Consider the following 26,018-nt stretch of genomic DNA (forward strand, 5'->3'; position numbering starts at 1 on the left):
CCTTGCAGGAGGCGAAAATAATCTGAGCAGCTGTTTTACTGAAATGGTCTAGGAAATCCCTTGCAATGGTCCCCCTTCTTGTTGCATCTTTGGAATGAAATATGTTAAAATGAATTTGTGCATGTTTTACAGGTAGCAACAGCAGAGCCCTCAACACCAATAGGCTTTTTTCATGTAAGACATAAAACATTTGACATGGAATGTACTATTAACACCAGACCGAGGGGGGAGAAACATCCAAGGACTGATTTCCATTTCAAACTGCATTCTGGCACTTTGTACTCCAGCACCATTGGTGGATCAATATTTAATGCCCGGAGATTCTGGCTCTGCAGGAGTCATGTCAGGGGACCTCTCGAGCCAATCTGCTTGGGTGGAGGAGTGATAATTATTCATGGGCTCCTGCCTCTTGCTCCTTCTCTTGCACAGCCCCACTCTGCTGACTCAGTGCCTTATTCAGTCTTCTCTCCCTCTCTCCACTGCTGTAGCTGGACCCCTTTGCCTTCTCCGCCTCTGAGAGCTGCACATCCCAGCATGGCTAAAACAGCAATGGGTAAGAAAACGCCTCTCTTTTCCTTCAGCCAGCACTACGGCTGCTGTCTCCTAGGTCTGCTACCTACCCTGGGTGTTCTTCTCGCTCTCCCAAAAGTTTAGGAAAAAAAAATCAAAATAACACTGAACGTATTTTTTATTTCATTGATCAGAGAAAAAAGGAGAGGGTGGGTGGGACATGGGGATGTTTTAACGTTTTAGTATCTAACCAGAGATCGGATTAATTATATAGCAATGGGTGAGGTCGGCACATGAGCACAGCGTAATTTTGAAATGGTTTTCATTATTTTAAAGGTGAATAAATATTTTTATATATATGCATATATACTATACAGATATAGATAGATATTATATATGTGTGTGTGTATATATGTATATATATATATATATATATATATATATATATATATATTATATAAAAGAAAAAAAAATAAAACCAAAAACGAACGGTAAAGTTATCCCTGTAGTCAGTGTGCCTCCACCCATCCCCGCCGGCCGGAGTCAGCGCTCCCCTCTGCCTCTGAAACCGCGTGGGGAGAAGGAAAGAGGAACCGGGGAGAGGCACCGCCGCCCGAAAGGGGCTCGGCGCGGCTCGGGGGCTGCGGGCGGGGCCGGGCCGGGCCGGCGGGCCCGCGGTGCGGTGCGGGGCGGGGGGGCTGCGGCGGGGCGGACCCCGCCAGGCGCGCACTGCGGCCGGCCGCGCCCAGCCCGGCCCGGCCCTGCACGGCACCGCGGGGCTGCGGGCGGGGGCGGGAGGGAGCCGCCGCTCTGCGCTGCCCCGGCGCTGCCCGCACCTGCAGTCCGCCGGGGGGCGGGGGCCGGTGAAGTAGGTCACTGCATCACGGAGAGCTGGTGTGCGCCAGCAGTGCCCGCCCTGCGCTCCCTCCCGGGGGGCAGCCGCCGGGGCTGTTGTTACCTCGCGTTTTCCAGCGGCACGGAGAGCATCCCCCTCCCCCGCAGGAGCCGCGCCCTGCCGCCGCGGCGCCCCCGCCCCTGCCCGCTCCGGGAGCGGCCCCGCGGGGCGCGGCCCCTCCGCCCTTCCCGGCCCCGCGGGGCTCCCGGGTCTCGGGGAGCGCCTGCCCGCCGGGTCCCTGCTGGTCCTGCTGCTCCTGGCGGGAGCGAGGGGCGGTAGCCCGGCGCTGGCCCCTTTGTTCGAGGGAGGCTGCTGGGTAGGGTGGGAGAAAAAATCCCAGTGAGGGTGTGGAAGAAGGAGAGGGAGAATAATCGTGGGGTCGGACTACTGAAAGCGTCCAGACCCTAACGCTCCTCAGGGTTGTTTTTTGTTGGTTTGGGGTTTTTTTTGGATTTGGTTTTTTGGTGTTTTTTTTTTTTTTTTTCTTTTTGAAGAGGAAAGAGGCTGGACCTGCCTTTGACGCATTCAAATTCAAGTTTTCACAATCATTCACCAGTAATGTCACGCACACGCAAATCCCACAAAATAAGGATGAAGTGCTCCCAACACAGTTAGTGTCCTCCCCAAGAAGCAAATCCTGTTCAAATTTCCATTTGTGCAGATTCTTTTTACCACTCTTCATCGCATTGCACGAAGTTACACCAAACCCTCCTGGCACCGGTGAGCCCGATGCATTACCCCAAAGCGTTTATCTGAATGCTGATGTTCCTCTCCCAAGGAACAATTGGTGGGGATTGAAAGCATTCTAACCCGGCTGTGGCACCCTTGGGAGCAAGGCATGAGACAGCTGTAGATGCAAACAGAGGAGGGACGTGAGGGCTGCGGGAGCCTGGCCAGCCCTGCAGTGCCGAGCACGCCGTCCCCTCCCCACTGCAGCAATCCCGTAATCAGTATTGATAATTTGTACTTGGTCGGGGACTTAGCGCTGCAGAAGGCCTGTTAGGAATTCTGTCACAAGGGAAGGAAGGGCTCCTCAGCCTGGTGTTAATGATCTCTCATCACACCAATATAAAGATTTCTGCGGCAAGAGTGATGCCAGGAATCATTAGGTTTGCCCAGAGACAGAGGGACTGTGAGGCGCCAGTTTGTCTGTTAATCCCTCGTTAACGAGCCACCTATACCAGCTATAAAAAGCCGTGCAGCCACCTAGCTCCAGTTTCCAAAAATACTAATTACAGCCACATTCAATTAGAAAATTAAAGTTAATTTATTAAAAGCATCTTCCATCTTTAAACTCACCATGTTTAAAGGATTCTCCTCACCATTTCTTTAAACAATATTCTTCCTCATTATAATTATAAATAGACAAAATTTGTATCTAGACAGCCTGTTAGAGTAAACTACTTTATTTCAAGAGTTACAACAAAGCAACAAATTTTATTTTCATGTGGAAAAATAGATCCATTCTCAGTAATGCACATTTCCAGTTAGGGCTAAATGAGCTGCATTTGTTCCTGTACTCAAACTTTACCCAGTAGAACACTGAAAGAACTATAGAGTGCCTGATTTTTTTCCTGTTGAGCACCAGATTTTGCAAAGTGGCAATAAAGGCTAGGTCTTGCCACCACTGGAGCCAGCAAAACATTTCTAATCAGCTTAACCCAGCCCACTATTATGTTTCTGGCCCTGATCCAGCAAGGCACTTAATCAGGTGTCTGAGCATGTGAATAGTCCTACTGGCTTTGGACAGAACTCTTCACATAACTCAGGTTAGGCAGACGCAAAACACCTTGAACAAGCCTGTGTTTATATTCTGCAATAGAAAGCACAATTAAGCCTAATTTTCTATTAAGATGTGTAAAATAAAAGGTTTTCAGGGAAAGCTCCTTTTACTTACGTAGGAGTTTCAACAGCTGCAAGGACTTCTGGAGATCATTACACTCTGAATGCCCACAAGATTCTTCTTTCTGTTTAGTTTACATAGTATATGAATGATGCATGCCACACAAGCATCTTTGTTTGGGTTTTTTTTTAAGTGTGTCTTTTCTTGAAATTCCATGTAAAACAACTGTACAGAAATTCTGAGGGCTTTTAAACTTCAGGCCTTTGCCCTGATTTATGACTCTCAATCAGGGTCACTACAGACCAATCAGGCCACATATCTGGTTTGATAAACTTACTTAGTGTAAAGTACATAGATGGCAGTGTGAAGGTGAAGCAGTGTGCGATGACATTGGAACTAAAGAAGTGTTTGAAACCATTGTTTCATTGTTTTGTTGCAATGTTTTATTTAAAGAATATTTACTGTTCTAACATCTTCAGATGACCATCATACAGAAAATCTCAGTCCTGATTATGGTTCTGGTTTATCTGTAGGAAGCTAACAGAAGTACATGGGGTATGTGTTATGGAAGTTTTTTAATGTCAACTCCTTTTGAGATAGTCAGGAACACTTTAATGTGATGAATGGGTGGGATTATGAGGATACAGGAATTGAGGCCATGCCATGCTCCCTCTTTCTCAGTTATAAAAAATAATATATTCTCAGGTATAACATATCTGAGTGAGACTGATTAAACCATTGTAGAAGTGCTTCAGAGTTGCTCTTCTACTTTGTCATTTGCATTTTAGTCATAAGCTCAGACCTCAATACTTAGCTTGATGGATGCAAGGCCACTGCTTTTTCAGTTAACTAAGTACTGCATTATTGTTTTATCTGGTGTGTAACATACATATGAAGTCATAAATAAGTGTATGGTTGTTGAGTCTGACTGGTTCCATTATTTTAATAGGTAGCCTTTTTTCACTGCAAAGGGGTAAGAGTTCTGCCTCTGGTCTGCCACTACACTTAAACAATTGCTTGACTGTCAACAATTGCACGAGTAGTCATCTGAATATCAAGGGCAATGACAAGCTTCAAGTTAAACAACATATGGCTAAGAGCCAGGCTGAATTTGGACTGAACACGCTTCTTTCCATATTATTCAGTTTTTAGCTGAAGGTTTTAACCTACCCCTTTTATAAACAAATGAATACACGTCAGCTCTGAATTATTTCCAACTGTCACAGAATTACATGTCTGTAAATAGGAAGTTAGTTTAAGAGAAGAATGAACATAGGCAAGAATCAGAAAGTTATTTATTGTATCATAATGTTGGCAAAAATGTGATTTGACTGAGATACCACTATTCCAAATTTTTTGAAGAAATAGGAGAAGACATCACAGAATATGCTGGGTTGGAAGAGGCCCATCTGGGTCACTGAGTCCAACTCCTAGCCCTGCACAGAACCATCCCCAAGAGTCACACCATGTGCCTGAGAGCACTGTCCAAACATTTATTGGACTCTGTCAGGCTGGTGCTGTGACCACTTCTCTGTGGAGCCTGTTCCAGTGACCAGCAACCCTCTGGATGAAAAAAACCTTTTCCTAATATAATTTTGATGTGACAAGGAAAATGAAGTGGTAATATTTCAGTTACTTTATTTCTTCTGTGAACTTTTATTACTGAGCTAATATAGAAATGTTGGTAAGTAAAATTCACTAAAGAACTGAGGTTAACACCTATTCATGTTCTTTTCTTGGTTTTTAAAGACTTGATTACTCTTCCTACTCTTGAGAATTAAGATAGGAATAATTTTAAAAACAGTCCATATGGCTAAGGATTTATATTGCCTCATAGCAGTTCTTTACTTACCCTGAGGTGTACTGGCAGGAGGGATAGAACGTCATCTATTCCATTTTCTTATGGAAGATAACCCATAACACACTGAGGAAATAAAAATAAACTTCAGCATCTTGAACACTTCCAAAATGTTCTCTCACCTCCACCTCCATTACCATCACCTCTTTGTCCCAATATAAGCTCGAGTTAGGCTAAAAACTTCCTTGTTTAATAATGTAATCCTGTAATTCATTCACATAGATTTTGTGAATTTGAATTTTCTTTAATTTATTATTTAAGACTGGAATTTTTTTACCATTGGTATTTGTTCAACAATGGTACATTTCTCTAGATCACATTTTGCACATCAATTTTTTATTATATATACTTTGTAATCTAACCTTATGGTTAGATTTATCTCAGGTGACATTTATATTAATTTCTTTAGAAAAGAATTCTCCATTTTCAAATTAATAACATTCATTTGAGAAAAAAAAATACCTCATTGCAAAAAAGAGATGAGGCACTCACATCCAGCAATATATTTAGGTAGTGTTTTAGCCTTCAAAGACTATATTGATTCTCCTAATTGCTTGCAGAGAGAAGTCAGCATTATTTTGTAGTCTAAAACACAGAGAGCAGAAGGTTCCCATGACAGATCAGTCTGGGCAATACTTCGCCTGTGCAGCATTTTCATGTAGGTCTAATTTACTACCTTAATAGTTCACAGACAAAACAGGCAAAGAGATGCTCAGCACTCCTGAAAAATAACAAACATTAGGAGGCCTAAAGTAGGCATCCAAAAATGGTGTCACACCACATAATTGGTATAGTGACTCACTAAAAGCTTTGCTAAAGCTGGTACAGCAAAAAAAGCTGAAGATAAGGGACTGAGGGTGGCATCTGGCTCTGTGACCAGTGGGCAAAGAGAGAGTAAATTTGCCTTTCAGCTTAGGGTATCACGCTTCAAAACCCTTTATCCTGGCACTTTCAGTAGCTCTGTCCAAGAGGAGGAGCAAATGGGACACCATGAAGCAGCAGTGCTTGCTTACCTCTGCAGTAACTACCTTCAAAAACTCCACTGTCAGTTCTCCATACAAGTCACCTTTAAACACAAAAAACTATTGCCATCCTCAGGTGGCTTGCAGAGAACATGCCTTCTCCAGCATTTATCCATAAAATGGATGATAGATGAACCAACTTTGAAATGAGTCTTGCCTCACTGGAGCCAACTGGAGTGCAGTACAGCCATTGGCCTCAGCACAACCAGCTGCTCTTTAGTCCATGGGGACACAGAAACTGGCAGCTGATTTGGAGGAATGGCTGCTATTCACAATCCTTTCTAGGCTACACACAACCCTCACACTATTCCATGGGCACGGTCTGAGGTGGTGTTGGTTTTCATTCCCATTAAAAGGATTGTTGCTCCCACTCAGAAGGGTGGGTCCCCATGGGGAATCTCAGCCAGCAGTCCCACCAGGGACAGGTGTCTCAGTCCTGCAAGGTGCTGGGTACCATGACTGCAGTGCAGACAGTACCTGTTCCTCTAGTTGCTCAGAACTTTTCAAACATGGACAAAAATGGCTTTGGAGACCTCAATCCACGTGGACCTGCATCCTGAGTCAAAAAAAAATGGACTGATGTGTAAATGTTGGCTCCTGGGAGCTAAATACCTATGACATCATGTGTCTGACAAATACCAGCATACAAAGCTGATCTGAAATTATTTCACTTTCTCTTCCACTTATGTTTTTCTTTTTCCAGTCTTCTAATACATAATTTAACCACTGAAGTAAATTTAAGTTATTTCTGCCAGGATGTGCAGTTAAATTGGTGCACAATATCTGCACAAAATATTAGGCTTTGCTGAATATATTCAGAAATGTTATTTTTCCAAGTTATAGCTTTCAATCCAGGCAGTTCATAAATAAATTATGATTTATGCATTCATTCTAAAGCACAAAACCTATCACTGTTGTAGCAGTTATTGTGTGAAATTGTGATCCTTCACAGACACAACCACAAAACAGGATTATAAGGAGTTTTTCACCAATTTGGCCCCAAGCAGTAGTTTGGAGAGGTGGCTGAGGATAGGGTTAGTAAATCACCTGTGGTGAGATAGAGGCATGGCTGCCCCTCCACAGCAACAGGGAGAGGTCAGCACCTCTGGCCGTGTTCAAGGTCGGCCCAGAGTGAATGTACTCATAATTTGGTGGCCCAGAGGAAAATGCCAGGAGGAATGGTGAGACTTCCACTGTCCCTTGGACTCTTCACACACAGCCTTAGGGAAGCCCTGGCTCGGTCTCTTCCATTGTGATGAGTGGAGAAGATGTGGCAATGGGTGAGCTCCTGCCACTGAGCCAAACAGCTGGTGGGTGGCCTCCAGGTGTGCTGCTGGGGTGTGGTGGCCCTTGTCCCTGTGTGTCCTCCTTCCTACAGAATACCAGAGCCACCAGCTGTGTCTTCTTTCCACTCTCCCATGAGAAGAGCATTATGCTAAAGAGAGAACAAGAGAGCACACAGGAGGGAGGATGACCCACACCTAGGAGCTGGAGATCCCAGGAGCATCGCTGGATTTTGCATATATGGCAAAATAGAAACAGTTGTGGAAGCAGCAAATAAAACCTGAGTTCCTTTGGGTGATAGGATGCTTTGGCTTGAATGGAAATTTTGAGAGTTTGACCCCAGCTCTGGCATTTCCCAGTCAAAGATGTCACTGTAGGCAGTTGCTCCAATAGGCAGGACTAAGACAGCCAGCAGCATTCCTCCTCAGCTACTTTTTAAAAGACAACAGTGGCTTGCTCCTCTGTTTATGAAGAGCCCTGTGCTACCTATGTGTGCCCTACACTCCCAGGAAACAGGCTACACAGATTTCTTCAGAGGACTGGCTGTGAGCTGGAGGAACACACAATTCCCAATGTTAGTGGCTTAAACATTTCAAGTCTCAGCTATCCTTGCTTGTCCAAAGTTTAGCACCCTACAATGCAGACCAATTTAAAGAGCACAAATTGTGGTTTTCTGTATTCTTATGACCTCTCCTCATCTGTGTAGGAATCTCTGGGATCCAGATTCTTGATTTAGAAACCTGAGTTTTCTTAAGCATCATTTTAGGCACCTAGCTCCTTTATTGGATTTGTAGGTTAATCATTTTATGACCTGACTTTCTTCTCTTTAAGATGGGGATAATCTTGGGTACTTACCTCAGAGCTGGGATGTGAGGTTATGTTCCATACTGCATGAAAATGTGTAACCATGCTCTGATGTTATAGAAGTGCCAAAGTCCATACTGATCAGATTAAGAAGCAGAGCAACTTACCTGCTAAAGCTGTATTAGCATTCTGTACTATTGAGGTACTTTTCTATAATCCTTAGGGAATTTCTTAGGGAAAGAAAAAGTAATGATGAGTTTATTTAATGCTACTGAAGGCACAGAGTTCTACAAATTCAGAATTTACCCTAAGCTAAGGTATACGCTACTGGAAGGTGGATGAAATATCTACATTTAAATATATTCACTTATCTATAAGTAGCTAAAACTTTTGATCTTGATGCTATTTTTGATGCTTTCAAAATTGCTGAAAACACAAATTGTCCTTTTGGACTAAGATTTCTGATATATACATGTTTAAATTCATCCTCTGGTTTCCAGTAGGATGACTCTGGATGTCATTTGGTAGAGTTCCCTGAAGTGACTAATATCATCATGTCTATTATTTTTCTTTTTCAAAAGATCATGGAGACCACAGCCATGTCAAAGATGCACAAAGTGTTTTTAGCAACATTGCTATATGGAATTGCGGCAGAAATAACCTTTTTTGGTTTACAAGTATTTTTGTACTGCAAATCCTCCAGTTACCTGAATGGAGCTGTAAGAAAAATTGCATGTACCTAGGAAATCTTAAAGCAAATGCATCAATATCCATAATTTTTCAAAGACATTTTTGGAAGTGAAATTCATTTCTGTAACCCATTTAATTAGTCTGTTAGCTATTTTGATGTATTTGTTGCTTACTTTATTCATGTGAAAAGAAAGGGTATCTTATGTCGCTCAAGTCATGTTTGTATCAATCACTTGAGTATACCTTGTTGTTTCCAGGTGCTGGTGTTTTTTACATAGATGTAATACAAAAAAAGCTATTTCTAAGCTGATATTTTTTTCTATGTGCTCAGATTTTTTTTTGATGCTGTCAAGACTGCAGTTAGGGGACTTTCAATATTGTATGCTGTAGGTAGGAATGAAACTGATTCCTGATTCAAAAACCTAAATGTTTAAAATTTGTCAACAAACCACTTGTTCTCAAGGCAAATAACTTTTCCTGGGAAATGATGTTTTAAGTATAAATATCATTTTCCAAGTAAAATATCAATAATGACTTAAGAAAAGTAATAGTGAAGTATTTTTTTAAGGTGCATTGACAATTCAAGTTACTCCATTATTTTTTTCACAGTGAAACATTAAGAAGGGAAATATCTTACTTAGGGAACCATTCTTCATTTGATTAACAGTGTAGAGTATTTCATCTTCTTGTTGTGAGAGGCTTGAAAAACAGGAATAAACATGACAGAAGTACTTTCAAGTCCTCTGCAAAATTGTAATTATCAGTTTGCATCGTTTGCCAGTGCTGTTCTAGAGGTCTCATCTCTGCTGGCATCCTCGTTTCTGCACAAAGATGTAATGGGTCTGTCAAGGGTAAAAATTGCAATAAGAACAAATTCTGAACCTATGCAGCAAAATGAAGCCATTTAGATAAGCAAACATGTAATCTACAATATGAAGGCTGCAAAATTATATTTAGTGCACTTCTATGTAGTTATACAAACTGAATTTCCAAGATTAAAAAAAAAATTAAGAAAAAGTATTGTGGAAACAGAACATTTTATCAGATGGACTCCAGTCTGTCCCTGAACTGTGATTACTATTTTTATAGTCTTTTAATGTAATTTGTATGTAGGAGAAAGTTTGAGATAGCAGTTAGGAAAATTTCTATTTGATAAAACTCTCAAGGTTCTTGTGAACAATCTACCATCCTAATCCATCTCCCATCTACTCCATCCCCATGACCTACTGATTTGCAGTCTCATCCATTTCCTTGGTACCCTTTCCCTGATTTTCTCAACCTAGTTTCATTATCCAGTCAGTCAAGTGTTATCCTCATTCTTGATCCAGTTTTAGTCATCCTATTCCTTGACTGACTTTACCTGCTTGGTTTTCCTCCTTTATTTATTGTTTTTAATTTCTCTGCTCTTGGCAATTACTCCCACAATGCAGATTCAGCTCTCATCTCTTCACACAGCTGCTTCATTCCTGTAGTCCTTCACACTTCTATGAGATCAGAAGGGGAGGAATTGAGATCAAAGGATAGTTGTATCCTCTTTTTTTTTCCAGTTTCCAGTGCTCCTCTGGTCCATAACATCACTCTTAGCCCACATGGAATCAGAATCCAGCACAAAGTGGCTTGAGAGAAGCTGCCTGTAAAGCTGGATTTGTGTCTCTCAGACAAGGCTGAAGGCTGAAATCTGATATTTCACTGACTTATTCCATGGCCAGGCCTGGACAAATTTTTCAAATGAAGAATGATTCCCTGGCAGAAAGCACTAGAACCTTTCAAACAAGTGCAATAACCACTTGCTTAACTTACCCACACACATGTATTTTTCCCTAGTCATCATCACAGAAATAGTGAAATGTTTTTAGCTAAAACCTTCTCCAAAATTCAGGAAGAAGCAGCCTTCCAGCCAAGAAAACTGTAGACCAAATTGTAGTTTAAGGATGTGATTTTCAGTGGAAGGACAGATTTTCTGATGCAGTGGGAGAAACAAAGCAGCACAAGGTGGGAAATGGCAATGGCTGACAGTGTTGCACGTTTAAGTGGCTAAGATGTGCAAAGGACAGGAACATCAACCTTGACAGAATTAGATACTAAACTAGTGGAAGTCTGTGGGTGAAGTACACTCATGTTGATTTACATCTGATGAGCCTATTTTTCCCCCTTTAAAACTCCCAAAGCATCAACTTGGGACAAAACATCTTTATTATTTTTTAAAATCATGTAAGAGCCAGCTACACTAAAAAAGCAGGAGAATTTTATTATTCAGAAAAAGAAACTTCTTTTTATACTGGAAAAAGATTATATAATGAAAAAGACAGAATAGGCTGTTGCAAATTGACATTTGGGGATATCTAACTCCTGCTGCTTTTAGAACATATTAAAAATGTGATGCACAATCCAGTTCTGGAAGTTTGATAAGTCTGTTGTAAAGGACAGACTGAACAACAAAGAAGTTCTGATTTGCTGTTAATGGCAGATTGTTGATGCTGGTGCACAGTGCCCTGAAAATTTCACTATTGCAGGATCCTTTTTTTTTTTTTTTTTATTCTAAATGAGACAAACACCCTTACACCAACAATCAGTGGAGCATCTCTGCAGGGATCAGCTCCTCATGTGGTTAATTTAATAGCAGAGCAGTGTCTCTGAATTCATCAAGATTTTCTTCTAAGTGGAGGCTGGTCTTGCAGAAAAAATAGAGAGGCACAGACAGAGACAGCTGCAGAGAGAGATAGAGAGACCAAAGGTACTCTAGAAATTTTCAGTAATATTTTGGGATGAGAAAAATGCCACTAAATTGAAAAACAGTAAAAAAGAAGGAAGGAAAAGAGAAAGATGAAAAAGAGAGGGGGGTAATGAAAGACTGGGAAACAATTGGGAGCAGTCACATTCCCAAAAGTCCATATAAATTGCTATAGCATAGACATTTATGTATTGATTTTACATCTTCAAAAATCAAAGTGCTTCTTTTATGCAAATCAGAACAAAGCTACTTAAAACACAGGTCACTTCACTGCAAGCAGTAGCTCTTGTTCTAGTTTTATTGTAGCATCAATTGTAATAAAAATATTGTACCAGCAAATGTTCCCTTTCAGCCAATTTAATCAATTCTGAATAATATACTAATTTCTTTGCACCATCAGTGTCATTTCCAAGAAGAGGCATCATTCTCTTTCTTTTTTTTTCTTGTTAATTTTATTCATCTTCTGGTTAGCATACTCAATAATATTTATAATTTATGCCCAACCATGATAGAGTTTATATGCTGTTGAGAGGTATCATTATTTTCATTATGGAAGCAATCAAATGTTTGCATGTATGCATAAAGTCATGGCAGGATACAATAGCAGAAATATAAATCTGGTAATTAGTAGTAATAGCTGCATAGATTGTTTAGGTAAAGGTCACACAGAAAACTCTGAAAGCCACAGAGTGACAGATGTGTGTCATATGGAAGGGTTTGCTTCTGTCATTTCATGAATTTGAGCACCTCATTTAGTGTGCTCACTACCTTAAGCCATCTATTTTCCCAGTTATCCCCCACCTCCCTGACAGCCCTCCACTGGACTTTCAGGTGTTCCTCCATGTCACTCTGAAATTGGGGGATCCAAGAGTGGATGTAGAACCTCAGGTGCAGCTCCACAGCACCAAACACCTTCACTCAAAGGTGAACCCAACCAACCCCTCCTGCTGATTCACACACACCGCTGCTTCTTCCCTCTGTCTTCCAAACGTGGATGTTTAAAAGAGGTTGAAGAAATAGAAAAAAAGGAAAAAAAACCCACAAACTCTCCCTTGTGAGATTTTTTTATGCCAACCTACACATGCTGAATTTATTTCTACAAACTTTTTAAAAAAATAAGTCACTTCCCCAGTATCCATTCCTGTTTTGGTTCTTACACTTCATCCTTCAGCATTGACAGTTATGGGTTTAGGAACCCATCATCTGAAGCCTCACTTGGGCATTTGTACTTTTTTTGGACCGTGGAGAAGAGTAACAGAAAATTATCTTATCCCTTTCGATGTTGTAAAAATAGATTTCCACACTAGCCCCAGTTTCTAGATTTGGTGACCTGCCAAAAGATACTTCTCCTAGTCATTCTGCTGCCCACTTCTTAGCAGAAAACACCAAGTGAAAAGTTGAATTTTACAGAATCTGCTTTGTATCAACATGGTTGGTGAGGGAATTGCTGTCATTTGTGCTTACTCTGTGCAGTGCTGTCAAAGTCCTTCACAACCTGAAGACATTATTTTTTGAATCAAAGGATTTCTCCAAAGATACACATGCCTTTGATAGGCTTCCTACATAGGGAGACTGTTTTAAATTAGGGATTACATTTCTCTAAACCCAGAAATTTCATCCTTTGTAATATCTCATAATTAAATACAGCCCCTCACGCCCACATGTACCCCACTGAGTAAAATTGTATAAAAACATTTACATTCCAATAGTTTTTGTTATGAAAAAGGGGAACTAAGCCATACAACATAAAGCATCAGAGTAACACAGTCTCCATTATCACACCTTCTTGGGTTTAAAGCAAAATCTTCCATAATTATGAGGTATGTTGACAGGCAAAATCTAATATCAAGCAGTTTTATATGGAAACTCAGGAGTTATTTACTAGGAGCTTATTTTGTTCTGGCATTCAAATTTAAAATACTACTGTTAATTAACACAACTATAATGTGTGTCCCATTGTATAATTGCAAGGATTGGGATTCTTCCTTTGTATGTAATCTACTTACATATGTCATTTGCAATTGTGTGCAGAAAGCAAACCCTGTAAAGAAAATGCCTTTATTCAAACTGATGAGACATTCTTATTTTAAAATGTTCCACAAAATTAAAATTCCATTCAAAACCCAGAAGTAAATTGGATTTTCCAGACTGCCTCCTTTCATTGTCTTTTGCATTTTGACATTTAGTCGGTAGCCATGGCAGCCAGTAAGAATAATTGTGGAGCATAAAGATGCAGTTACACATATTTGGCTTTGGGTTAAGTACATTAAATACATGAGAATTGCTCAAAATCAACCCATAAACTTACACAAATCTAGTTTTATATACATACATATATATACACATATATATACATATACACACATAAATACTTTTTTATGTATAAACATATATATAAACTGACTAATTAATGATTCTGTATGTTTGGTTTTCAGACCCTATAAAATGTGTTTTCTTGTCCATATGGAATGATTAGTTTTGAAAGATACTATCTACAGCATTCACAGCAGTATATTTTCTCTTAAATGGATTCTTCTGATATTTGTGGTGTGAAAATAACTGTGATAGGTTTTACATTCAGTGCAATGACTCAACAAGCAAGGAACACATTTAATTACTGGAATGCAAAGATTGAGAGTCAACCCTACAAGAAGTTGTAATTGCATTTATATCATATTGTACAAACAAAAATTTCTACTTAGCTGATTGCCTTGCTTCTTTTTTTTGTTTTGTCTAGAGAAAAAAAAACAAAAAAGACAAAAAAAAAGGCACCTTCCATTTTATCTGGCTTATTGTTCTGAGCCTCAAGACACAGCTAAATAATATTTTGGCCTTCATTATTTCAAAGCAAAATTTTGAAAATACTGCAAGACATTAAAGGTATCTGCACTTTGGAATGGCACAGGTTAATGATGTGTTTAAAAAATGTATATGAGTTATAAAAATGTTGTATTTTATATCAGAGCTACAGTTCTGTTAAAAGCATGTGCATATCTGAGCCAGAAAAATGGCAAGAATCAGCCTGTCTGATAATGGAAACTGTCACTGTGGTAATCTATCTCTGGTCCCTTGATTGAGGTACTCCACAACAGCTGAATGACGAAAACAGAAAAAGTTGCATTCCTTGCCCATTCTTTCCTAATTGCTTGCTTTTCCTGAACCATTTTGAGCCATTCCTTTCCTTGATGCTGCATCAATGGCTTGCTTTCAAAACATGTGGGCAGTTGTGCTAAAACTGGCTTTCTGGAGAAGCTCAGTATGAACAATTTGACTAATCTCAGCACAGAGGAGAGGGGAGGGACTTCATCATGTAATGCCAGGTACAAGTCCAGGAATGATCTGTGTCCAGATGAAAAGAAACAGTGTCAGAACTCCGATTTCCATCACCAAGATCGGCAGTATACAAGGTGATGTCATTAGTCTCCAAGAATGATTAAAAAATAGACAGCTTGGAGTAAAATGGCACTCAGTGTCAAGTGTCGGTGGGTGGTGCATGGCCAGGTGATGCACGACCAGGAAGTGTTTGTCCAGCCAACATAAAGGAATAAGGGTGATGCAAATTTAAGTCAGTGGAAGCCTCTGAAGACATCATGGGGAAAAACTAAATAAATGCCTCTGTTCCAAATACACACATGGATGAAAGTGAGATTCAGATAAATAAAAGTAATACCGGCAGCCAGCTCTCTCACACCTGCTCTAGTAACCCAGTCTTACTGTGCTGGAACAGAACCCATTTGTGATTCATGCCTTGGGAAGATGCGGTTTGATCATAGTGGCTGCGTGACTAAACCATTGCCATTCTATTTCATCATATTGGATTTGCATCCTCCCTCAAGGCTGCAGACAGCACCTGTAGTGCCTGCAGCACCTGTAGTGCCTGCAGCACTTGCAAAGAGGTGTCACTTATACAGAATTCAGGAGAGCTCTGTTCCCCATGAGGTGTTCCTACAGAATAGATCTGTGTCCCAAGGCATTTCTTTTTTCATGTCTGTGACATTTTATCCCCCAGCATCCCTTCCCTCTCCTTCTCACTCCATAAGCTCTTTGGCATAGAGTGTTTGCATCTGACACATTTTTACAGAAAGTAGTGCAGATCTCAGCTGGGCCCCCGCATACTCCCACAAAAGGATGATGAGATGACCTTAAGAGCATACTGGGAGGCAGCAGCCATCCCTGATAGCCCAGTCCTGGGCGTTCTGCTGGGTTCTCTGCTTGAGACACCAGAGGAGATTGGAGTGCTCAACACAAGGACTCCAAATTTCACTTCCCACCAGTGCTGGGTTCAGCACCAAGCTGCAGGCATGGTGCTGCTGTGGTGGCTGAAGCCTGCATGCTGCTGAGGGAAAGTGGGCTGCTTGCAGGCTTGGCAGCTTCCAATCTGTAACTCACTTCTCCCCACCCCACACTTAGAAAGACACTGAAGAAGTTCCAGCTCCTTTGCATGTCCTTCCCTGGTGCTTCAGCCACCAGCATGGCCCCAGAACCCAGCCAAGCCCCACAGGGAGCAGCTGGGCTCAGGGAACTCCTGGGCACTGCATGTCCACTTCTGAGGGAGGGATCAGCAATCTGGGATTGTCTATTGCAGGGAAGTCCTGAAGCAAACTTCACTATCCTGATGTTACAGAAGGCAAGTACAATTGGTAGCCCCCATCCCAGGAATGCTGAGCCAAAATAACCTGCATGCAGCAAGGCTGGAGTGGTTCTGTTGAGAAGAGTCTTTGAAAATCCTTCTGCTTCCCTGGCCTTCAGACATGTACATCAGGACTCCTGAAAACACTGCTTTTTAGCCTGCATGTAGATGGACATCGTGGTTCAGTGGTGCCTACCAGGAAGGATCTTCAAAGCCATATTAATGGAAATTTTGGAGTGAAATATCTGGCTTTTTAAGCCATTTTATATGTAACCTGTCTCAGAAGTGTAAAGGAGATTAATGTCTGTGTCCTGGTGAAAGGGTATGTCACAACCCTTGGGGCATACAATGCAAAGGAAATACATTACACACCATGAGCACTAAATCATGGCAGGCAAATCCACCCATTCAAAAACTCCAGAGCTCAAGGTTTTGTTTCTTAAATCATTTATATAAGACTCTAAGTGAGAGATCAGGAGAGAGGGATTTTTCTTGAGAACAGGAAAATTAGTGATAGAATCAAACCCAGAACAATATATGGAGAATCCTTACTACTACTTTAGCAGGAGTCCTCAGCTAAAAGTAAAACAGATTTTTCTGTAAGCCACGACAGAGCCAAGCTTGCTACAATGCCAGTCAAAAGAAGCTGTTTGCCCCAGGTGCAGATATGTAAAAAAACCAACAACAGTTCTTGAGAAGGTAATGTGAGCCAAATAAGGAAGGCTATTTCCTCCTGGTCTTGCTGCTTTCCTCCTGGTACTTGCTGAAAGCCTATTCACTTTTTCCATCCAGTCCACATTCAGGAATATTACTTTGGTTCAAATCATCCCACTGCTGAATTTCCACAGACTTTTTTGCTTCCAATGAATACAGGAGACAGTGGATAGCAGAATGGTTCCTGGCTGGGGCTGCCTTAATAGTTTTCAAATTTTGATGTTTGCATGACTTTCACACTTAAGTGATAATCAGAAATTTTCTATGTCTCTGGAGGTCTCTTATGAAGGTAGGTGTAAAGTCAGTATCTTAAACATCAGTATCCTGCCAAATCATCTGAATAGCAGGGTTTGAACTTCTGACTGCACAAAAATTAAACAGTCATGTTCAGTTAACTAGCAGGAAATAAAGCTGTCTTAGGACTACTGTAGCCTTTAAGTTAATTCTTCACTCTTCATCCACCCCATTGTTTTCAAAATCTGTTTTAGTAACTTACATCCTTTCCTACACAGAAAGCTCTGGGGGAAGAAAACTGGGGGAAGACAGATGGGTGTCACAGACAGATTTTATGAAAAATCCTTTCATTAGGATCTTTTTTTCTGAGAAGCTGGGAAGTTTCAGCTTCTCTGTGTTTTGCTGCTTTGGAATGTGATTTGGAGAATTGTTTACCCAGCATGTGAAATTGTTTCTACTTGATGACCAATCAGAGGTCCAGATGTCTCAGACTCTCTGGTCAGTCAAAGATTTTATTATCATTCCTTTCTATTCCTTTCAAGCCTTCTGATGAAATCCTTTTCTTCTATTCTTTTAGTATAGTTTTAATATATCATAAAATAATAAATCAGTCTTCTGAAACATGGAGTCAAGACTCTCATCTCTTCCCTTGTCCTGGGACCCCTGCGAACACCACTACAGATGGGATGTAGAGGTACAGAGAGAAATATGGTGAAGGATGCCTTGTAAAGGCAAAGCAGACCTTAAAGAAGGCTGTATTTTCCCCTTATGAAAAAAAAATCTCTGGAATTTTTTGTTTTCACCTTGGTTGAAGTTCTCTTAAGTTCAAACACATTTCAAGAGGGCCACAGTCCTCTGTATTAGTACTGGCTCCTTGGCCTTCCCCTCAGTCCCAGAGGACTTTTGGAACTGAGCTGCCAAGGGCTTCCTCATGCCAACGTGATTCATGGCTCTGCAAAGGGTGGCTCAGAAGAGAGTGCAGCATCTGGCTCTGCCACTGCCATGGACCAGTTTCTGCAGAGTTGAAGAAGGAGGAGGTAGCCCATGGCTTTCTTGTCCTGTCTGCCCATGTTTCCTCCAGCACACAGTGGGGTGAGGCTGTGGGGCCCCAAGTGCACTGACAGGCACTGAACAGGCACATGTCTGCTGTGCTCCTTCCACACGAGGAGGAAATGTGTGTGTCTTCATTTCAGTGACTAGAAACCACAATGTGACCACAATAAAGAGTCTGCATCAGTGTTTGTTTTGAGTAATCATGACAAAGTTGTTGTTTTTTTCAAATTCAAAAAACGCCTTACATCAAAATCTCATTTTGGAAATGGGTTTACATTAACTCAACAAAGAAAACCCATTAACTCGTGTCACAGATGACTGTAATAGTAAGGGTTCAGTAAATGGGCTTTCTCATTGTTACAGCAGTGAAAATTACATACATTGAAATAATACAAAATAGTAACTTTACATCTTAACATTCTGACATCATAAAGTGAGCAAAGACATTTGACTCTCACCATGCACAGCAAGTAAAAACCAAAGACATGGTATCTGAAGTAGTCCAAAATGCCATAGTCATGATCAATGATAGATTAGGTTGTAAAATTAGGAGCAGTTTTTAGTGAGACTTGTGCCACTCTCCAATCTGCATGTTTGTGTGCATTTGTATCCCTGCACTAGAATTTAAGAAAACCATTATTGGACAGTATTTCCATAAGCAAACAGCTTCTTGTATTCCACAGGATGGGTTTTCCAGCCATATCCCATGATGTAGCCTAAATTATGCTGTGGAAATGGTATGCCAGGCCTTGCACTCAAGGACAGGCTTCACTGGTACAATCTGACAGTCTTAATAAGAAGCTGAAGGTCAGATCTGTTGCTTGTATTTGGGTTTTTGTGTATTTTGAAGAACTGATGCTACGGTGATCCCTGATTTCACAGCCACTATGTTCTTTTATGGATGACACTAATGCTCAATTCCCCTCCCAAACCAATTTAAAGACTTTTATTGAGAGAATAAAATGGATGATCTTTCTGCCAAAACCCAGGAACATTAATGAGGGTTACAAAAATTATTGCTTAAAACTATTTTTTCAAACTCCCAGTTGCCACAAAGGCAGATTAGAGCTGTCCCAAGCTCTTCCTTTCTCATTTTCTGTGCATATTTTAGGAAATTCTAGAGCCACAGTTGACAGTGAAAACTCACTGTTTAGCTCTTTTTTCCTTGATTTCTGTTTCTTGTTACTTTTTCATAATACCTGTTTATTCTATTGCCTAGATATAGAAATATCAAAAAAATCAGGAGCAGGGGACAAAACCAAAACTCTATTCTCATCTCCAGCTTAACCTGCATTGCAGTATATAAAGAGTGCAATTTTAAAGACTTGGTCCCCAAAGAATGGCCCCAGGTGAGTGGGAGTCCTGTGCCACCTTTCCCTACAGTGAAGCAGGTGAGCACTGTAGGGATTAAAGAGTCCCTAAGCTGCAAAGCAGCTTTATTTTTGTTGGGGAAACTGGAAAAGTACACATATACATAAGATTGTGAGATGGACTCAACCTAATACTCTGCTGGGCAGTGTTTTGCATTCAGAGAGTAACAAATTGAGCCCCACCTATGTGAACCACCAAAATGAGATGTCAATCATGGCTGAGCATAAGGGATGGATAAGATTTATTTACTGCAGGGGCTTTTGCTTTCATTCTCTTCATCACTGGTGACTCCATAAGCCTATAAACATCCTTAGGCTTCCTGACACTGAAGATAGATTTGCTGATCTTAAGACAACCTAATTTGTTTAACTTCAGACATCTGAATGGGGCCATCACTCTCTGGTGGTGCTAATCTCTCCCTTGACTGAAAAATAAGCTTTCATGATTTCTGCAAAGTAGCTCTCTTAAATAGTGGCCAGCATTAATTAAAGTGAATCCCAGGCTAATAGCTCTCAGACATACTAAAAACTAAATGATACCTAGAATCTGTACTACTCATGCCCCATCTTGAATTTTAATTCTCCCAGTCCCATGTGCTTGTCCAAGTACAAGCCCCATTTTAGCAGCACTCATCATGTAACTTTCTTCAAATACCCTGCCATCTATGGGAAACAACACAGCTGGGATTGTATAATGTCACCTTGTTTGGCAGAAAAGGATGCAGCACATTACTAAAATGGATTAGTAAAAATAGAATTGTAAATTACTGGTCAATAGATTGTGGCTGTTGGTGTTCACAAAATTATATGACTTAAAGCATTGCCTTGACAAACCAAAAGCTCTAGCACCCCAGAGGGAGCATTACCAAAATGACATTTGTAACAAACCACATTGTCAATAACATCCATCAGAAATCCATATGAAGGATGGGGGTGATAGGTCTTCTCTATCTGCATGTCATGCTTAATCTCACATTTTAATGCTTCAGTGTCTGCCAGAGGAGAAAACTAAGCAGAATTTCAGTTCAGTCTCAGAAGGGCAACTATCACACAGGTTCCTGCCAAGGGAGAACAGGTCTGAGCTGTGTTATGGATTCCACACACTGACCATGGGCAATGTGCCAGTTTCCTTTTCCTTCCAGGTGTACAGAACTTCAAGAACTAGTTGGCATGTGGTACTTGAAATACAGTAAAATACAGTAACACTACAAATTAATGTACACGATGTATACATATAATGTATGTGATTAATATTTATATATATTAATGTGTGTATAAAATACATTTCTTATTTGTAGACCAGATTCAGTAAGGCAAAAATTATCAACACATTTTCCTATATCAGATGTTAATTATAAGTAACATTAACACTTTTCTCTCTCCCTTTATGTGTTAAAAATAGCCCTGCTTATGAGTAATGGTCTCTGCTGTGACACAGCAATCTGTCTGAGCTGTGCTTTGCCAAGGAACAAAATGTGGCCCAAATTGCCCATGGCCTGTCAGTCAGGACAGATTTTCATTTTACAGTGTAAACTGTAAAAAATTCCTTATAGCCATTGGAAAGCAGATGAGGACAGACAGTAAGAGTTTAGCAGTGCTTTCCTTAACCTTCCTATTTCTCCCAGCAGTAAATGTAAATAAGTGGTTACTGGCTTCTAATGGCAGCCATAGCACTCCACCTTAGCACCTTCATTCGTTGGGCAAGTGAGCTGCAGGACTGGCAATGGATGCAGCCCTTTTCTGTCATTAGCAGAAGAATACAGGATATATCTAAATAAACATATTATTTGAGATCAGTAGAGCATTTTCAAAGAGGATCGTCAAAACATCCCAGCTGACCACGCTTTAGTTCACACATCAGAGCAATCTTGGAGCACAAACAAGTTTAGTTGATAGGTATTGAAACTGGAAGGGTGTGTATTAGCATTATATCCACTGTGCCCCAGGCTCTAATGGTTGTTCAGGCCATGGGACCAGACTAGCCTCAATAAAAGATCTCCAAAATTATACAACATGGGCATGAAATCATTAGAATTGTTTCCTGCTGTCCTTCCCTTCTTGCTCAGGCAGTTGTAGGACTGGAGCCCTTGAAAGGCCCCTGAAGGTCTTAACCAGACAAGCAAGCAGAGCCCAAAAAGGAAGAGGATGGATGTTCACCCAAAAGAAGGAGTTGTTTCACAGTTTCTAAATACGGCTGTTAAAAATAATCCACAAGTTTGAGAAAAAGAGTGAGGTTGGCTTGAAACAATAATATTAAGATACATTTGGGACTTATTCAGAAAAAAAAGAAAATCATGCATTTTTGATTTTCAAAGCCATCTGAGTTCATTCTCTTCTGAAGCTGTCAAACATTTAGGGGCATTTGACAGTATTTCTAAGGTTTTCTCTGCAGATCTTAATATGAGGAGTTTATTCTTAAAAAGTAGATGAGATTCTAGAATAATCACACAGTTTCAGAATTTAAGACCTATGAAACCTAGGATATTTACAGCAAAACTACAAGAAATGCTAATACTGAATTCTCTTCTGGTCTTTGCAAAAATCAGTGTTCTTAATGCATATAAACATTTAGATCTTGCTGCATATAACTCAAAAGATTCTGTTGCCATCTTTTGTCAACATTGTTCTTGCCTAGCAATTTCCCTATCAAAGCTTTTGTAGTATTAGGATTACCATCATTTACTCTCCTTCATTTAACTTGCACAGTTAATGGAATGATATGTAGCCTACATGACTGCACAAGGACGGATATAATTAGAAAGCCATTGGAAACACATTTGGAAAATAAACTTCATTGCAATCACTGATGGTCTGCAAGGGTTTTGAAGAGCTCCACTATGAGGCAGGTAATTTTTGTGCCTCTTTCAGGTTGCACAAGAGGTCCTGTGCAGATTGCACAAATGCTCTGCCCTTGGTTGTGTGGTCTGTGTGTGCTGCTTTCTTAACAGAAAACCTTCTTGAGATAACAGGCTTCCATTGCTAAAACACTAACCCTTGGGATTTGGGAAAGTACAGTTATCTCCCTGTCTAACCTGTGTGACATGGGTTTTTAACCCAACCATTTTAATTCAGCCATTTTAATCAGACCACCAACTGGGCTAACATTACTGCTTTCAGATTTTTTTAATGTGTTTTAGGGAAATGTTTAAGGAAAGGAGAGCTGAACAAAGCAGGCTCCCTGCTACTCAGAGCTGAGTCTGGTCAAGGGGGACAGGTCATCACAATGTTGATGCTGGACACTAGAGGAGGTGTGTGCCTCTTCAGGTCCTTTGACACCCTCAGCCCTTAAGTCTACAACAGGAAAACCAGTGTTTGCCACCATGGAAGGTTGTTTGGTTCCCAGGGCTGCGGAAGCCTCCAGAACCTCTGCGAGTATTCAAGCCAAGCTCCAGCTACAGTTAAAGGAGTCTCTAGGGCAAGTGCAGACTAAATCAATACCACAAAAAAGCAAAAAGTAATTCTTGTGAAGGATGGAAAGTCATCTTAATTCTGCCAGTGGCCAGAATGAACTAAGACAATGATTTTGCCAGCATGTTTTCAGTGCAGCTATTGTACTGAAGGAAAGAGAGCTGGGCATGTTCTTATCTTTCTCCTGCTGTGTTTTGCAGATGGCAAGCTGGGAAAAAAAAAAAAACACCTTTCTCTAATGATTTAAAATGATGTTAGGAAGCAAAACATATTCAATGTCATGCAAAGATAAAAAATATTAACAAAGGCCCTGAAAGGCAAGATTCTTAGGATGCTGCTTTGCATGCCTTTTTCTACAAAGATATTTCAAGATATACATTTTTGCAGTGATTCAGCAGATCTTGTACAAGATTCTGCCTGTATCATCAATGGCCATGTCTTTAACAAACAGCCCAGTGTCCATTTGCTCTGTGTTTATCAGCCTGCCAGGGTTTGATGTGCAGCCACTCCACAACCTTGCTGCTGAGAAGAATGCCATTCCAGGTATGGGCAGCTGGCTAGGCAAGGCCTCCTCAGGGAAACATCTGGAAAACCACACCTGTGTGCTTGTTGGATGGGAGTCTAAGTGAATAATTTATTATGTTTATCATTATTCATAATTCAGCATACATCAGATGGAAATGATTGTAGTAAAATTAGGGAGTTCTCGATGTCTGGGAAATGATTGATATCTGCTCTATGGCTTTGGAATGCTGAACGTTCACTTTATTAAAACTATATTATATTATATTATACTGTATTAAAGAGAGATACTATACTACATCATACTTACTTCCTAACTTCTAACTACTGAACTGAAAACCTCGTGACTCTCTGTTCGAGAGTCCCGACTCACACTCATGGATCTAACTGGTCACCTCAGGTAAACAATCTCCAGAATACATTCCACTTGCACACAAACACAGGAGCAGTAAATGAAATAAGAATTGTTTTGATCATTCTTTTCTCTGCTTCTCTCTGTTCAGAGGGCATGTGAATGCCACACATAGTTTTTCTCTTCAGAAGATTTTTGAGTTATCCCTTGCAAGTTGGTACTTAGGTTTCAAACCAAAATCATGTCAAGACCAAGCTTCTATGACAGCCTAAATTCACTGAAAGCAAAGTATTCAGTACGTTCTTAACCTCAAATCCTGTCCTTTACCAATGGTTTCTGAAAAGCTCTATCTCCTTTAGGCGATTTATTCAAAGTACATGATTGCACAAGAGGCCTTTGTGCAAAGCTTAATTAAATTATCTAATCCTTTACTGGCAGCTAGAAATTTTTTCTGGATTATTCAAATACCATCATACTGAGCAGCACCCAAAGGCTCTCAAGCCCTCATCATCAATCTTAGGTTTCTTTCTGAGTAGGAAAAGCAAAATCAAAAACCACAAGAGCATCCATGAGAAAGGCTGGTTGAGAATTTCATTTGTATCCACAGTTTGAAGATCCAAGGACCATCTGATTTTCCTTTAGCAACAACAAGGGCTAATTTGGTCTAATCTGTTAAATACAATACTTTGAGTCACACGTATTTTAAGCCACATTTTCACATGCTGGCAGCAAATGAGTGTCTGCCTCTGTAGATGTGATTTTGATTATAGCAGGGATTTGTGTGTGCCAAGATGAATTTTGAAGCACTCTGCCTTAACATCCATGTGTTATGGAGTGTGGGCAGTGGGCAGGATACTGCCCCAGCACCCAGGAGAGCCAGCTCCAATCTGGGCTCTGTCATTGGCTTGCCAAGTGACAAAGTATGAGACTGTTTGCTTACTTACAGGCAATTAGGAAGGGTGAGCACAGTGCTCACTGCATAATGATTATATATTGGTATGACCATTTTTAGACCAGTGCCTCCTCAGTTCATGACTGGGGCCTACAGGCATTATAAAGTCAGCAAAGATAGCACCATAAAGGTAAATTACAAAGGTATTAATGGCATCAGCTAATATAGACGAGACCTGAGTATGAAAGCCATATATATTGGCCAGTAGGTGGGGAATGAAAAGCTTTGTTTCAGGTAGTTAAGCATATTAAGGACATTATGCAAATTATTTGATAAATGTATCCCTATTTCTGGTTTTGTTTTTAATTTTCTGGATGACATTTTCATTTTTGAAATAATGTCTTTAGCCTATGGCCAGCTTTTCATAGCTGTTCTCAATTGCATTTGGATACATCAGAGGAAGTGTAAGAGATTCATGTCTCTCCACCTGCCAGGGGAGAGTGGAGTCATGGCACTCTTCCAATGCTAAATGCATTTCCTGGTAGCCAAAATCACTTTCCATAAATCAGAGAGGACTGCCTGCATTATGCCCAAGGCTGAGGTCATGTAGGGGACCAGAAGCCAGTTCTGAGGATCTCGTTTGTGATTTGATAAAGGTTCAATGTTGAGAATAAATAGTTGAAAGTAAATCTTCTAGAGAAATCTGCCAGGTGGGTGATGGAGTAGGCTTTCTGGTCCCCAGCCACTCATCTCAGCTCAGGATTCACAGAGGAGGAGCTGGGGAAATGAAGCATGCTAATGAGATCTCTCCTTTCAGCTTACAAGGAAAAGATGAAGGAGCTGTCCATGCTCTCGCTGATCTGCTCCTGTTTTTACCCGGAACCTCGCAACATGAACATCTACAAATATGATGGTGAGTGATGTTTACTGGAAATCATCCTGCAGGCCAGAAAATGTGCTAGTTCTGGAAAACTACTCAATTGTCCTCCTAGTCCATAGTGTTAGTTGGTGAATATTTTGCTGATTTAACAGTTTAATTGCTGGTTTGGGCTATACTTTCTATGGAGTGTGCAGTACCCATGATGCTGGATATTGCTCCTAATAGGAGCTGACTAAACTTTTAATGTTAGTCCTCTCATACTGAGCTGTTCTTTCCCTACTCCCCATTTGCGAATTACAGTTCTTCATAGCTGGCATAATTCCCAA

The 26,018-nt window shown here is 40.6% G+C and overlaps 1 protein-coding gene across 1 annotated transcript in view; it reads left to right on the top strand.

Annotated features, from left to right (window-relative positions):
• The first annotated feature begins 322 nt into the window (after nucleotides 1–322).
• Nucleotides 323–26,018, top strand: part of STMN2 (stathmin 2) — a 41,163-nt gene continuing 15,467 nt past the window's right edge. Inside the window, exons 1-2 of the mRNA XM_066564127.1 lie at nucleotides 323–553; nucleotides 25,630–25,725. Coding sequence (XP_066420224.1) covers nucleotides 535–553; nucleotides 25,630–25,725 — 115 coding nt within the window. The 5' untranslated portion in view covers nucleotides 323–534. The remainder of the gene's footprint in view (nucleotides 554–25,629; nucleotides 25,726–26,018) is intronic.

The sequence above is a fragment of the Molothrus aeneus genome, chromosome 1 (assembly GCF_037042795.1).
Source record: "Molothrus aeneus isolate 106 chromosome 1, BPBGC_Maene_1.0, whole genome shotgun sequence".
In the NCBI taxonomy this organism is placed as follows: Eukaryota; Metazoa; Chordata; class Aves; order Passeriformes; family Icteridae; genus Molothrus; species Molothrus aeneus.